The 14,806-nt window shown below is 42.5% G+C and overlaps 1 protein-coding gene and 1 long non-coding RNA gene across 11 annotated transcripts in view; one reads left to right on the top strand and one right to left on the bottom strand.

Annotated features, from left to right (window-relative positions):
- The window catches only part of LOC309353633, a 99,949-nt gene that overhangs the window by 83,007 nt on the left and 2,136 nt on the right, over positions 1-14,806 (bottom strand). For 2 of the 9 annotated variants that reach the window (XR_014161948.1, XR_014161949.1), the window contains exon 1: positions 832-1,134. The exons of the other annotated variants lie outside the window; for them this stretch is intronic. This is a non-coding gene — a long non-coding RNA (uncharacterized lncRNA). Of the gene's footprint in view, positions 1-831; positions 1,135-14,806 lie in introns of those variants that run through there. 9 annotated transcript variants of the gene reach the window in all.
- LOC309353632 (uncharacterized protein) overlaps positions 2,136-14,806 on the top strand; it is a 143,928-nt gene continuing 131,257 nt past the window's right edge. For both annotated transcript variants that reach the window (XM_081883099.1, XM_081883097.1), the window contains exons 1-2: positions 2,136-2,291; positions 5,708-5,771. In XM_081883099.1, the coding sequence (XP_081739225.1) occupies positions 2,275-2,291; positions 5,708-5,771 (81 nt within the window). In that variant the 5' untranslated portion in view covers positions 2,136-2,274. The remainder of the gene's footprint in view (positions 2,292-5,707; positions 5,772-14,806) is intronic.

Below are 14,806 nucleotides of genomic sequence, written 5' to 3'. Positions count from 1 at the left end.
TTATTATTATTATTATTATTATTAACTGAGGGGACAGGACAACAACACACATTCATATACATCCACTAGTGTGGACACTGAGAGACTTCAGTCGAAGCGGCTCTTGTGTGGACAAATGTTCACAAAAGCACAACAGAACACTCTGGCGTACACACAGTCTCAGAGAAGATGCAATATGATGTCACAGCCAGGTTGGCCCATTCACATTTGAACATCATTGTGGTTAAATGGTGAAAATGCATGTGTGATCCAGACCAGAAATAATCAGGGATCAGCTCTGGAAAGTGTGAATTATAACAGAATTATGCCTCAGAGCCTGTACACTTTTGACTCATACTATGCATACCTTTTCTACTGAGTAGACAGATATTGAGAATTACGGATTGTAGGTAAAGGACCCCTGGACGGTTAAGTCCAGTCAAAGGTGACTATGGGGTTGCTGTCCTCATCTCGCTTTCAGGCCGAGGGAGCCGGCGTTTGTCCACAGACAGCTTTCCGGGTCATGTGGCCAACATGACTAAACGCTTCTGGCGCAACGGGATACTGTGACGGAAGCCAGAGCGCACGGAAACACAGTTTACCAATTACAGATTGTAACCTAAACGTTACCAAGAGACGGTCAGTCTGTAGCTGCTGGAGGAAGTAGGCCAGGCAATTACAAACAAATCCTATTTTCAAGTTTCAGACAGGTGAACCGTGAAATGCTCCAAAGAACTGCATGGGCACCTGTGCTATTTTAATATATCCAGTAGTTACTAGAAATCCACCTTATTTCAAGTTAATTTAAGAAATCTGGCACCGTGCCAGTCTTTGGGCCCTATTCTTCCATACCTGCAGTGCATGACTCTTCCTGGTTTCTTGCCACTTCTTTCTCCACAGAGATGGGTCTCTTCCCTCCGTTCCTCAGGCTCCCCTCCTTTTCGCTCGCTGCCTATATTTCCTGTAGCTACCCTGCCTCCTGGGCTCTCTTCCCAGTCAACTTTCTATCTGGCTTTTAGAAGACATCTGAAGGCAGCCCTGTTTAGGGAAGTTTGTAATGTCTGATGTTTTATCGTGTTTTTAATATTCTGTTGGGAGCCGCCCTGACTGGCTGGGGAAACCCAGCCAAATGAGCGGGGTATAAATATTATTATTATTATTATTATTATTATTATTATTATTATTAATAGCCTCCAGCTGCCTGGCAAAGTGTCCTTCATGGGCTCCCTCAGACGTCACTGGGTTGCCATGGCGACAGGCAGCACAGGTGCTTCTACCTGCAGCAAGTGGCTGCAAGCCACTCAGAATGGTAATTACCCACAATGCCCTGCGAGAGCATTGCTCTAGAACATTCTGGGGGACAAATGAATAATGGGGTGCTTCCTGACTGTCCTCTACAGCTGCTCCACAGGTCTGGATCCTAGAGACAGGAAGGGCCCAGAACAGGTGCCAAAACCTGTGACTCCTGCTGGGGACCTGGCTGTAGATGATAATAATAATAATAATATTGTCATTATTTTTACCCCGCCCATCTGGCTGGATTGCCCCAGACACTCAGGCCTGCCTCAGAGGCCCCACCTCAAATAACTCCAGTGTATCTTCTTTTCCGTCACTAGGCCTGACGCCAAGTTTTATCTGGTCAAACGGGCTTTGAATTTCCTCACCAACAAAAGAGAGAAAGTCAAATTTGTCTGCTATAAGGAGCTGATGGGGGAAAAGGTAAAGGTAAAAGACCCCTGGATGGTTAAGTCCAGTCAAAGGCAACTATGGGGTTGCGGCGCTCATCTCGCTTTCAGGCTGAGGGAACCAGCGTTTGCCCTCAGACAGCTTTTTCAGGTTATGTGGCCAGCTGGACTAAACCGCTTCTGGCACAACAGAACACTGTGACGGAAACCAGAGCGCACGGAAACGCCATTTACCTTCCCGCCACAGCAGTACCTATGTATCTACCAGTACTGGTATGCTTTCGAACTGCTAGGTTGACAGGAGGGAGCCAACGCGCTGCAGTGGAGCACTGACGTTTTGCACACCGATGGCGCCGCTATTTTCACGAAGCGACTCAATGGGTTATGCAGATACGGCAAGCCCTAAGTAAGTTTGAGGACTGAAGGCTAATTTCAGAGAGACATGAAGCTTAAGTGAATTCACTCAAAAAACTGGAGTGGACAAGATTATATGCATCATGCAGCAAGCTCTGGAGCTGACCAGGCTGCAACTATTGGTGACCGCTCTGCTTCCAGTTTCACTTTGTAAAGTTCAAAGGGATGGGATCTTCGGTCAGGACGATGGGAAAGTATGGAGTCTCCAAAACAGTGAGTGGCTACCTTAAAAAGGTGGGGGGACGGCAGACTAAGATAACAGCAATAATCAACATATGTGTATATTATTATGTATATGGGTGTACTTTGAAGAACACTAGGAAGAGGCCACATAGTTAAAAAGCAGAATCAAATACATTTTACCCTGCAGTGAAGAAGGACTAGTGGCAGCACGTAACATGGCAGCAGTAATAGATCCATATATTTACTACTTTAAAGAAAGAAAAAATAAATATTGCTTCCCATATCACTCATTACTGGAACAAGAGGCCCTCAGGGTCGATGGACTTAAGTTACAGCATCCCACATTAATAACTGTCTCTGGCCCTATGATTGGCAGGAGAGGCTGCTGCCCAGTTGGCGTTGATCTGTGACAAGGCCTTCTTGGTGACAGTTTCCTGTTTGCACTGTTGACTTTCAGGAGGAATTTTAAAACATCCCTGTTCACTCAGACGGTTAATGGCTGAAAGACAGTGCCCATGGCAACCTTGAAATTAGCTTCTGTGAGGGTACACAATTGCTTTTAAATGCTTTCGTAGTTAGTTTTTATTTGTTTTAAATATATATATTTTAATTGCAAATCACATTGTTTTAATATTATTTATGTTTGCTGTGTCCTGACCTCCTTTGGGAGGAAGGGCGGGACAGAAATTTAATAATTCTAAAATTTGTGTATTACTTGAACTCTCATGCCTACTACCTGGTTACTACAATGGCATGCATCTAAAACAGGCATGTCCAAAGTCTGTTGATTTAATCCAGCCCCCGTGGCAGTATATGTCCTGGGGTAAAATCCTTAAAAAAGCTTAACAACTTTGGTCGGCCCTCATGCATCTTCACTTCATCAAATCTGGCCCTCTTTGAAAAAAGTTTGGGCACCCCTGATCTAAAATGAAGCTTTTTATACTACCTAGGAACATCGATGCAAAACACTTGGACACGCAGTCCACATGCCTTCTGTATTCCAATATTGCTACAATGCACACATTATCCTACAGGACCGCAACTAGACCAAATGTGAAGTGCTTTGAACACTTGAACATGCTAGTGTGGTGTAGTGGTTAAGAGCGGTAGGCTTGTAATCTGGGGAACCGGGTTCACGTCTCCGCTCCTCCACATGCAGCTGCTGGGTGACCTTGGGCCAGTCACACTTCTCTGAAGTCTCTCAGCCCCACTCACCTCACAGAGTGTGTTTGTTGTGGGGGAGGAAGGGAAAGGAGAATGTTAGCCGCTTTGAGACTCCTTCGGGTAGTGATAAAATGGGATATCAAATCCAAACTCTTCTTCTTCTATACAAAAGTTATCGATGATGTTGTACAGAGGCCATTTGGCTCTGCCTGTACAAGTAATATCAACAGTCGTAGTACTAATAATTTATTGACGTGTGTGCACTACATGTTCAAAGCAGCTCACGTCCAATACGTAGCTGCAATCTTTACTGCAGCCCTGTAAAGCAAGTCAGTATTACTATCCACATGTTGCGGGGGGGGGGGGGCAAGACTGACAAGTCTGTGGCTTGCCTAAGCCCACCAAATGAGTTAATGGGCAAGGAGATGTTAAGAGCAAGGACTTCCCAATTCATTGCTCAGCCTCTTAGCTGCATTGCTATACCAGCTCAAATGCAAGAACACTAAGCAAGATCACTTGCTGACATTTTAAATAAATAATAATAATTATAATAAATTTATTATTTGTACCTCACCCATCTGGCTGGGTTTCCCCAGCCACTCTGGGCGGCTTCCAACAAAGATTTAAAATACATTAAAATGTCATACATTAAAAACTTCTCTGAGAGGTCTTCTAAATGTCAGGTAGTTGTTTATCTCTTTGACATCTGATGGGAGGGTGTTCCACAGGGTGGGTGCCACTACTGAGAAGGCCCTCTGCCTGGTTCCCTGTAGCTTTGCTTCTCGCAATAAGGGAACTGCCAGAAGGCCCTCAGTGCTGGACCTCAGCGTCCAGGCAAAACGATGGGGTTGGAGACGCTCCTTCTATACATGCTTATTGGGCAGTAAGTTTCATTAAACCAAGTGAGGCTTCCTTCCAAGTAAACATAGGAGAAGGGTATAAATATTCAGAACTTTCCAGATGCAAAGGCAGGTAGTTAACAAGGCAAAAGAGTTTCTCTCAGTGAGTAGAGAGAAAAGGTCTATGTTGAGAAGATGTCTGGAGAATGTAAGATGGGATAAGTGTATATTTCTTCTACAAATCATGAAAAAATGGCTTTGAACATATGAAACAGACCAATAAGCCATCTGTTCTGGTGAGCAGCAGTTCAGCAAGGTCCTCTAGCTGGAGAGTGAACCCAGGACCTCATGCAACAGGCAGATGTCCTATATTTATTACTCAATAATATGTTTACCTTTGCCCAAAGCGCTCCAAGTGGCATACAGGGTTCCCTCCCCTATTTTATCCTCACAACAACCATGTGATGCAGAGAAGGTTGAAAGAGAATGACTGGCCCCAGGTCACCAAGCGACCTTCGTGGCCAAGGGGAAATCTGTACCTGGCACATTCTCCACAGTCCTAGTCTCTAACCACTATGCCATGCTGCATCTACCACTGAAATAGCCCCCCCCCCATTTTATGGAGGAGGTAGCTTCAGCTATTAGGAGTAGTTCTAACAACAGACATTCATAAAGCTAAGTCTATCCCTGTTAGCTTAAGGAGTATGTAATATAAACTGCTAAATGTCACGAGTGTATTTTTTTTTGTTTGAGTATTTTGCTAGCCTCCTTGCATGTGGCTCTAACCGCAATACGATATGATAATCTCTATTGTCACTGTCCCACACAGAACAACGAAACTGAAAATCTACATCAGACATTCAGAAACCAATCCACACTAATGTTTTTTGTCTAAATCAACACTGCTAGAGATCTTATTTTTCATGTAGCTGATTCCAGTACAGTGGTACCTCGGGTTAAGTACTTAATTTGTTCCAGAGGTCTGTTCTTAACCTGGAACTCTTCTTAACCTGAAGCACCACTTTAGCTAATGGTGCCTCCTGCTGCCGCCGCGCTGCCGAAGCCCAATTTCTGTTCTTATCCTGAAGCAAAGTTCTTAACCTGAAGCACTATTTCTGGGTTAGCTGAGTGTGTAACCTGAAGCGTATGTAACCCGAGGTACCACTGTACTACGTAATGGATAGCTATATTAGTGTTTTTAGCTGTATCTTAATTTGAAGTTGGCAGGGGGTGGGAAGTTTGCTCAACGTTTCTAGAATATTTAGATATTTCCTTTATTTAAAAAATGGAAATGCTCTGATAACAAAAGCCTCAAGTTTCCTGACCCTGTCTGATGTACCAGACAGGAGCACATTTCTCAGAACAAATCTGGCATGCACGTGCAGAAGATGTCCGAGGGGACCCTAATACCCTCTCTAATTGATTGCCCTTTCATTTTTGCAGAACATTCGAAGAACAAATGAGTTCCTCTGCAGCACCAATCAACTCCAAGGAGGCGGAAGTCACAGTGAGTGTACATTGGTTATATGCACTGATGCTCCCATCAGGGTGGTCTTAAAACTGAAACTGCTTGAAGCAGACGATGAGCAAGGAAAGGAATATAGTCTTGGTACTCAGAGCTCCAATACCCTTAATGCTTCCAGGTCTAAATCAGTGGGTGATTCCATTGGGGATTCAATGCTACTCGCGCATGCAGTTTTTGTGCAGCATCCATAGTCCATTGTCCTCATGGGGGGCGGGGAAGCTGCCCCATATTATTTTGCTGTTTTAGCTAGATTCACTGTTCCCGTGGAAAACCCGGCAAAGAAAAAAAAACCCACAGAAATGGTAAAACCAAATTTTAAATGGAGGAGGGAAATGAGGCAGTATTTTGATGATGATGCTGTGTAGACACTGTGAACATACAAAGCAGCACCAAGCCCACAAGAAACCACTTCATGGAAGCATCCAGTGTTACAGATCAGCCGCTGCAATGGGCAGACTACTGAATGGACCCACTAGGGCAATTCTTGACAAGAAAGGCACCAGTAAGAATACACACACACGCTTGCACAAATCTCGATCCTTTTTTTCCAATGGACAGTATTTTCCTAAGAGGAACTGTTGGAAAGGTGTTTTATTCTATACAAAAATAAATATTAAGAATAAAATAAAACCCATTTTAAACAAACAGGCACGCACACAGCTTTTTTAAAATAAAAAAGTTTTGTGAGACAAACACAAATGCAATTTGTATTGAAAAGAAGTTCAAGCAACTAAATGAGCAGAGTTTCATTAATACATTATCTGTTCTTATTATATCTGTGTGCCGCCTTGAGTCCATGTTAGGGGGAAATACTATCTCTATCTACCTACCTACCTACCTACCTACCTACCAATCATAGTTATAGATTCTGAAACATATTCTGGACATTTTAAGAACTGTGTAAAGAACACAATGGACTCTTATTTAGAGCTCAGCACATTCTGCAATTTCACTGTAAAAGCACCATGCTACGTATGTGCTGGGCACATACCTAGGCATCATGAAAAGCTCAGCATACACATATTTGTAAGTTGCAAACTTCTAACCCTTGACTAGAGGGTGGTGGGTGAATTAGTTAACTAGGCCACATTGCTCCAAACAATGGAGCATGCTTCTGTAGTTATCTTAAGGCTAACAGAGGCTTAAAAGCATGTGTAAATGCCTGGTGAGGTCTCTGGTGGTGTGGTTAAGCAGATTTTCCAATGCTCAGGAGACAGAGTAGCAAATTTTTGCATTGGCAGATCATTTTAAATGGTTTATAATGTCTGGAGCAGGAATGGGAAGTCTGTGGCCCTTTAGGTGTCACTGGACTACAAATTCCATCATTCCTAATATTTGCTGGCTGGCACTGATAGAACTCTGAGTCTAACAACAATGTGAGGACCCTAACGAAGCAACTGTGCCATTTCTACATTTCTTCTGGGCAGCTATTTTAGGGGATTTTAAAGTGCGCCATCAACAAGCCAGACTCTTGCTTTTCTCTGTTCTCAGGCATGTACATCAAATTATGTTGCAAAATGTACGCTGATGAGTTTTGTGAAGCATGGCGATCGTAATCCTGACAATAATGTTCTGCTAGTTCAACATTCTGAATTCCATTTGGGGTGGGCCAATGAGGAACACATTATACCAGTGTCTTGGCTTCTGCAGTGAGTTCTCACGGCAATCTAATGCACAATCCAAAATGCTTAATAGCCTGAATCCTACATTTGATGGATTGATTGATTGATTGTCTCTCAGTCCACTCTTCCACTGCATAGCAATACCCAAAGCAGCTTACAACCTGCAAGATAATGCAATAAAATAAAACCAGCAGAAGAAAAACCCTCACAAAATCTGGTTGACTATATCTAAAACATATCCTAAGCCAGTGTTTCCCAACCCTGGGTCTCCAGCTGTTTTCAGACTACAATTCCCATCATCCCTGACCACTGGTCTTGCTAGCTAGGGATGATGGGAGTTGTAGTCCAAAAACAGCTGGAGAACTAAGGTTGGGAAACACTGTCCTAAGCCCAAAGGCTTGCTTTAAGTAGTTTTTGAATGGCAGTCTGAAATGCCATTAGAGAGAGAGCAAGGAAGATCTCTTCTGGCGTAGGTATACGTAGATGGGCGGGGTATAAATAATAAACTGAGAAAATTGAGAGGACAGAGTCTGGGCACCCTGTGGTGTATACCCAAAACTGAATTTGTAAGAAAACTCCAAGCATACTCTTGTGGCCAGAGCTGACGAGATGCATGTGTATAATTTAGTAAGTGTTCCAAGAGCTACATTTGCATTCATATATCAGGACCATGTTTATTATTGTGTTGTTGCCGTTCAATAAAAGCCACCTTGGGACAGGCTAATCTGAAGGGGAGAAGTGGGGTGCTTGCACACATGAATATGCATAAGAACACCTAACCGTTTCCCAGTCACATCTCTACCAAAATCAGCCCTTCCCAAAGCGCCTCTTGTCTTTGTATTGTTGTTTTCTTAAAAAACCATTTTTGGGCACTGTTCACTGTTCCTGATTTATTTGTAGGGAGGTTAGATTACGTTGACTATTTAATGAGCATTCATCCTGATTTGTCAGTGGGGAGGTTTGATGGTGTTGGCCAAGCAAATGTTATCTCACACTTTACCACTGCTGGTCTGATGTTTAGGGAAAGTGGCTTTTTGTTGCAGAAGACCTCCAAATTAGCTTTAATTGTGCAACCTGAATTTGCTGGAATGGGACTGAATGCCACTCAAAAATAGCAGGAGAGTGGAAACGCTCCTGGGCTTTCTTTGTTACCTGCTGTTAAGCGCAATGTGTTTAACACCAGTTAAGCTGTTTTCGATTCTCTCAACAAATCCTGGGCATGGTAGTTTGGCGAGGGTGTCAAGAACACTAAAGATATTCCTGGCTTCCACACAGAACTAACTACAGTTTGCAGGGATCCCTAGCAAGCGATACAACTGGCTGGACCATTTAAAATCTGTCATCAGTGGTGGATTTGGGGCTCTCAAATTTCAGTGGTGCCCTGCACAGCACTAAAATTTGCCACCCATGTTTCTCGCGCTCCCTTCCACAGCACTGTTGTGGCGCCCCCTATAGCATGGTGCCCAGTGTGGCCGAACCAGTTGTGCTACCCTAAAACCGCCTCTGCTGTTATGTGGAAAAAGCCTTCTTTGTTTCTCTCCCTGTATTGAAGATGTTCCTTTCGCCTTTTACCTGTTATCTGCTCACATTAGTAGTTTGGTGGTGTGAGTTGACTTTTGGGATTACAAAATCAGAACATTAGAAAAAAGAGGGTCTTTCTCCTTTAGAGCTCTAAGTAGATAGTGGTACTGTTCTAAAATGAAGAACTTTCACTATGTTCTATGAAGCTGTTAAGCCGCAGTATTAAAGGGGAAATGGAAATCCACAAAGTATTTGAGGAATTGCAGTTTTCCCCCCTAGTTAATTTAATTTCTGTTACACTGGCAGAACCAATTAAGATCTTTAAACAAAAACTGAATTTTTTAGAGGAATATCTCAAATATAAAGTCTGTGAAAATGTATGCCTTTTCTGTCCCACAAGAGATCACAGAAGACTTTTACAAATACATATTGCAATAGAAAATATCTAATTCTGAAGACATTCGCACATTACACATAAATACATGTCCACCTTTTAAAATGAACAGCTCAAGTTTTCTGCAACTTTCTGGTACGGTTGTGTCACAGCCAGATCTCCTGGTGCCAATACAGTGGTACCTTGGGTTAAGTACTTAATTCATTTCGGAGGTCCGTTCTTAACCTGAAACTGTTCTTAACCTGAAGCACTACTTTAGCTAATGGGGCCTCCCGCTGCCGCCATGCCGCCGGAGCACGATTTCTGTTCTCATCCTGAAGCAAAGTTCTTAACCCAAGGTAATATTTCTGGGTTAGCGTAGTCTGTAACCTGAAGTGTATGTAACCTGAAGCATATGTAACCCGAGGTACCACTGTATTAATACGCCATTCCCCATTTCCATTTGAAAACACCAGTTAGCTATGCGCTTCATTCATTTTCAGCATATGAAAAATAAATTCTCTGCAAACAAAACCATTAACAAACGAAATTCCTCAAAACTCCGAAGTTGGAAGTAACAGGATTAACAGGCATTGAATCAGAGTTTCAATTTTTTGCTTTGACAAGTCATGCTGAAGAGGGGAACTCAAGCAGCAAAATCCAAGGCAATACATTGATATCTTAGCACAGTGTACGGCAACAAAGAGATACATTAAATTTATTCCCCTGCCTTTTAAAGGTCATGCAAAAATAATGGTTTGTAGACAAGAACTTCCATCTCAGCCATTTTACCAGACAAAAGGCAGAGAGCTGAATACTGCATTGGGCCCCACCCAGCTCTGCCTATAACCGTTTTCTATTTTGTAACATTAATGCATTACAGCTTCTCAACTGACTGTTCATTTGTGCGCAGCTTTTTAGCATATCTACACACACACACACACACACACACACACACACTTGTAACGCAATCGTGCACACCAATAAAAAGCATCAAAATTGCAAAGAGAGGGCATTGCTTCTCATTTTTCAACATGCAAGGTAAAAAAAATTAATGTCACTATAAATTTATCTTAAACAGTCTTGTGGCGCAATCCTGTGCACACCGACTCAGAAGTAATTAAGTCCAAATGCCTGTAGCGATCCTACACAATGGTACCGGGGTAAGTGCCATCAAACTTAATAGGGCTTGTTTCTGAGTAGAAACCTAGGTGTGGAAGTCACCATTAGAAAATACTAAGCTAGCTATTGCCTAAACAATTTTCAAGCAGTTTTTTAAAAGGCCTGGAAGTAAATTAAAAATAACACAGCAGTTACATTGTGAAGGTTTTGTTGCTGTTCTCCCACAGTACATCAGGTGCATTAATTTCTTTCAGCATGAGTAGGCATTTTTAACAATCAGAAGGAAGCATGATGTGTTTGCTATGAATCCTATTACACCGCTTAATATTATAAGTCATATAACACAGACCATTATGGACAATGAAAAGGACGAATATGTTGACACTGATTATTTCCTTTCCTAACTCTATACATGAAGAAACGCAACTATGTATGTTCCAATTTAAAAATACAAGGAATGCGCAGAAAGGGGGAGGAATCAAGTAGTCGGCGCAAACACATCAGCCTTATCATTGCTATTTAATCAGGTGACATCCTCACAGGGAAAAAAGAATTTTTGAGTTGTTTTTATTAGAGGTACGGTAATTAAAATAAGATCCATTGATCTTTGCCTCCTGCAAACTGAAAAAACCGCTAACAGCAGCAGATAATGGGTGTGAAAACCTAAATAAGTTTAAATTAAATGTAACACATGCACTTAAGACAATTTCCCAAAGACAATAAAATTCTCCTGGGTTGTTTTCCCCCCAGCTATAGATCCAGGTCTGACATTCCAATAATTGCCTAGTTTTGGGAAAGTGAAGCACCGTGTACACATTTATGCACTACTTGTGATTAACCGCTAGAATAAGAGTTCCACCATAACAGTGTTACACTCCTGTAAGAAAAAGCATGTGATTTACAAAAATTGCATACCACTTAATAAAAAAAGTCTCTGTACTGTACGTGGTTTCCATTTTTAAATAAAACACTTCAATAATTTCCCCTAAAAACTAGATAAAAACCAAGACAAATAAATACATATCACAAATAAAACAGATCAATGTAAAAAACCCAGAAAAAACAACAACCCTGGGGCCGATCATGCAGTTGATGGACTTGGGTCATAATGTAATTTGAACAGACACAACTCACATATGGCTCTCTCTGTTTAAAACTGTGATGGGAAAGAGCAGCTCAAATATCCCTGGAAATGGTAGTTTTGTGAAAGGCACCATTATAAAATTGTCCGCAGCTCACCAGGATACGATCTTCAAACTTCTTCAGAGAAAGTCATGGCAGTTAAACTTGCATAAAGCCAGAATGAAGTTGCTATGTAGATGCGGCCATCCATTCTCGCTGCAATCCTAATCCCACACTAGCCTAGGACTTTAGTAAAACTGGTCATATATATATCCTGTACATGGATTCATGACAGGGGCTGGAGTGTTCATTTGGATTACAGACACAACTCCGTCTGCTCACCTCAGATAACCTACGGGCACATTTGGAATTTGGAGAAAGTGCCAGGGGTAACAACCCTCCAAGCTGACCCTTCTTCCTCCAGACAAGCAGAGCGATTTTTTTCCATGGGATCTGGGTAAAAGCGAGATGCAGTAGAATTGAACTGGGTCCTGTTAAATGAGCATGGCTTTTGGAAAACTGCCATCAAAGCAAACCTCGCATTGGTGTTGTACGGGCTGCACAACAGAAAAACTACAGATCCAGTACTTGCCAGACCATCCCTCAGTCTCTAAAGATCACAGATTACCCTTGCCAGGTCCATAAAGGAAGAGAGGAAAGGCTGGCATCCAAACATAAATGAAGGAAGGGGGGGCATTCTCAGCCTTCTAAGAAACATCACTTGTAATCTTGCATAAACAGGTATTAGTGGGCACACCTGTGCCTGCAGGTGCCATGTTGGCAACCCTCACTGTAACATAGTGCAGCAGATTTTCATGTTTTTCATTCAGACATCCACCCTGCCAGGGATGTCAACTTGCAAGGGATGTCAGCCCCACCCCACATAATCGATCACATGGCATGGCACATGCACACCATTTGAATGGAAATGCACATTAACTTTGGGGGCGGCCCCCTCAAATATTTTATGGGGGTGGCTGAAGGGCCCTCGGACCCTAGGAGTTGGCTGCTATGGCCCCCACCATGAGATATGCCTGACTGGAATCCAAAAGGATAATACAACCAGCTGTGAGCACCCAAGGAGCCTGCGAGTTCCTATTTCTCAAAAAGCAACACACACACACACAAATATATTAATGGAACATAGCAACCTGCTCTTAAAAGGAGTTCCTGATATAACATGCAATCCTTCTGTTAAAAAAATAAATAAAATTTAACCCATAAGTTAAAAGTAGCAATCTGGATGCCAGTCATCATCCATAAAGATTAAAAAGCCAGCTTTGCAAATAAGCTCACAAGAGCCACTGACTAGCCCATGAAAGCAAGCAAGCCACATTAACAAAAAGGACACTATGCCTGACTGCATATACTTGTGTGAAGAGCAACCCTATGCATTTTGACGTCCACTGAGTTAAATGGGGCTTCCTTGGGAGTAACTGTGCATGGAACTGTAGCCCTATTCACACACCAATGCGGTATGCGTTCCTCGCACCCTGACAACTCTCCAGTTTTTACTCATCAGAGGAACCAGGCAAGTGTCTATAGAGCAGGTGTGGGGTAAACTTTGGCCCTCCAGATGTTGCTGAACTACAACTCCCATCAGCCCCAGCAAGTAGAGCTAACGGCCAGAGGCCAAAGTGGAAAGAGGCCAACACATGCAACTCTTGCCTTTGCATGGGAGGACATGTTCAAGCCCCGCAAAAACCAGAGGTTCCTACACTTACTCTGCCCCCATCTTTCCATCCAGCCAAGCAACAGGCATTGCCGCAGATATAGGGCACATTCCATCCAAGCAAAAGCACTCAAGGAGGTCATTGGCCCAGGCCAATTCCCGCTTTAAAGGCAAATTTGAACAACTGTTGCTTTTTTTATTTTCAAAGGAAGAAAGGCCATTGTTTCTTTGACCCAGCATGCCTTGCTGCAACCAGTGATCTTTTGCGCCAGGCACAATCTACTTTAATTAAGTCTGCAAAAAACAGCTCCTCCATTTTGTCTCAAGGCTGGTAGCTGAATGCAGAGTTGGGCTTCCAACAAGCCTAGCAACATCTCTCTCCCCACCCTGCTCAATCTTATTGCTTAACATCTAAACTGAAGATTCCCAGTGCGCTTAAAAGCTTGGCCACCACCTTGTGATTTTTGGATGGTCCTAATAAAGGCATTATTGTTTTGCTATCCAAATTTGGAACTTGTGTGTTTGCTTCCCCAGTGTTAGAGGGGGAGCTTAAACCCCATCAGCACAAATTATTAACAGTTCTTGTAGGCTTCCGGAAAAGCTAGCAGGATTTCACATCGCTTTGCACGGCTAGTTTCTCTTAACAAATGCTCTCCGCGCCGAGCCAAAGCTTAGTTAATATAAAATTATAGGAGACAAGCTCAATTTCTGTACTGCCACAATTCAATTGCACCAAGAACTTCAGTTCTTGGATTTGCTGTGTCAGTTTGAAAAGCTAATTGTTTATTCTGCTTGAATGACCATTTAGCAATAAGGTGGGTGTTCTGGAATGCTCCAGTCCGAAATCCTATGCACATATTTGCGAGACAACTTGAGGAGCCATTTTGTTCTGGAACATTCTTAGGCAGGTATTACAGGGCAGAAGTTAATCATTTTGACACCAGCGTTCTTAAGGCACTTTTAATGCACATGTTGTCAAGCATCTTGTATCCATCACACTTCTAATTATCCCTCAGGTGGCAGCTGATTTCCCCCCACAACCAAATGTTTTCTCCTCTGTTTTATATCAACGCTTAAAATTGACAGTTTTGGACTCTCCATTCACAGCATATCTTTCAATACCCTTTAATGCACAAACTCTGCAAGGAATTACATCCGAAATTACATTATTAAAGAACACTGTAGTATTGAGAGCCTGTAGAAAATTAAATCCTTACAAACAAAGCTTCTGCTTCTGCTTTTGCCAAGTGAATTCTGAGAACTTCCTGTCCTCCCCAAAGGAACAAAAAAGACAAATGCTGAGAATTCTAGCTAAAGCTAACCATGATGCAGGCTGTAACGGACTAATACCTGTTTTTTCCACATGGTACCCATTCCTTTTAGTGCACCAGAGTCCGCTATATACCCCACATTCTAAAAAGGAGCTCTAGTGGCAGGGAATAATTATGATTGTATGTAGCCGCTTAGGTTTTTAACTGCCTGATCCTAAACATTCACAAAGCGTTAGACCCACTCTGTTTAGCAAGGCTTGCTCCCAAGCAAGTCCCCAGTTACAAGGCCATAATAAAAGTTCAGTTTTATCATC

Source organism: Podarcis melisellensis (genome assembly GCF_964234715.1).
Source record: "Podarcis melisellensis genome assembly, chromosome: 12".
Lineage (NCBI taxonomy): Eukaryota > Metazoa > Chordata > Lepidosauria > Squamata > Lacertidae > Podarcis > Podarcis melisellensis.
Note: the sequence above shows the minus strand (reverse complement) of the source record. Positions and strands in the feature narration are given on the sequence as shown.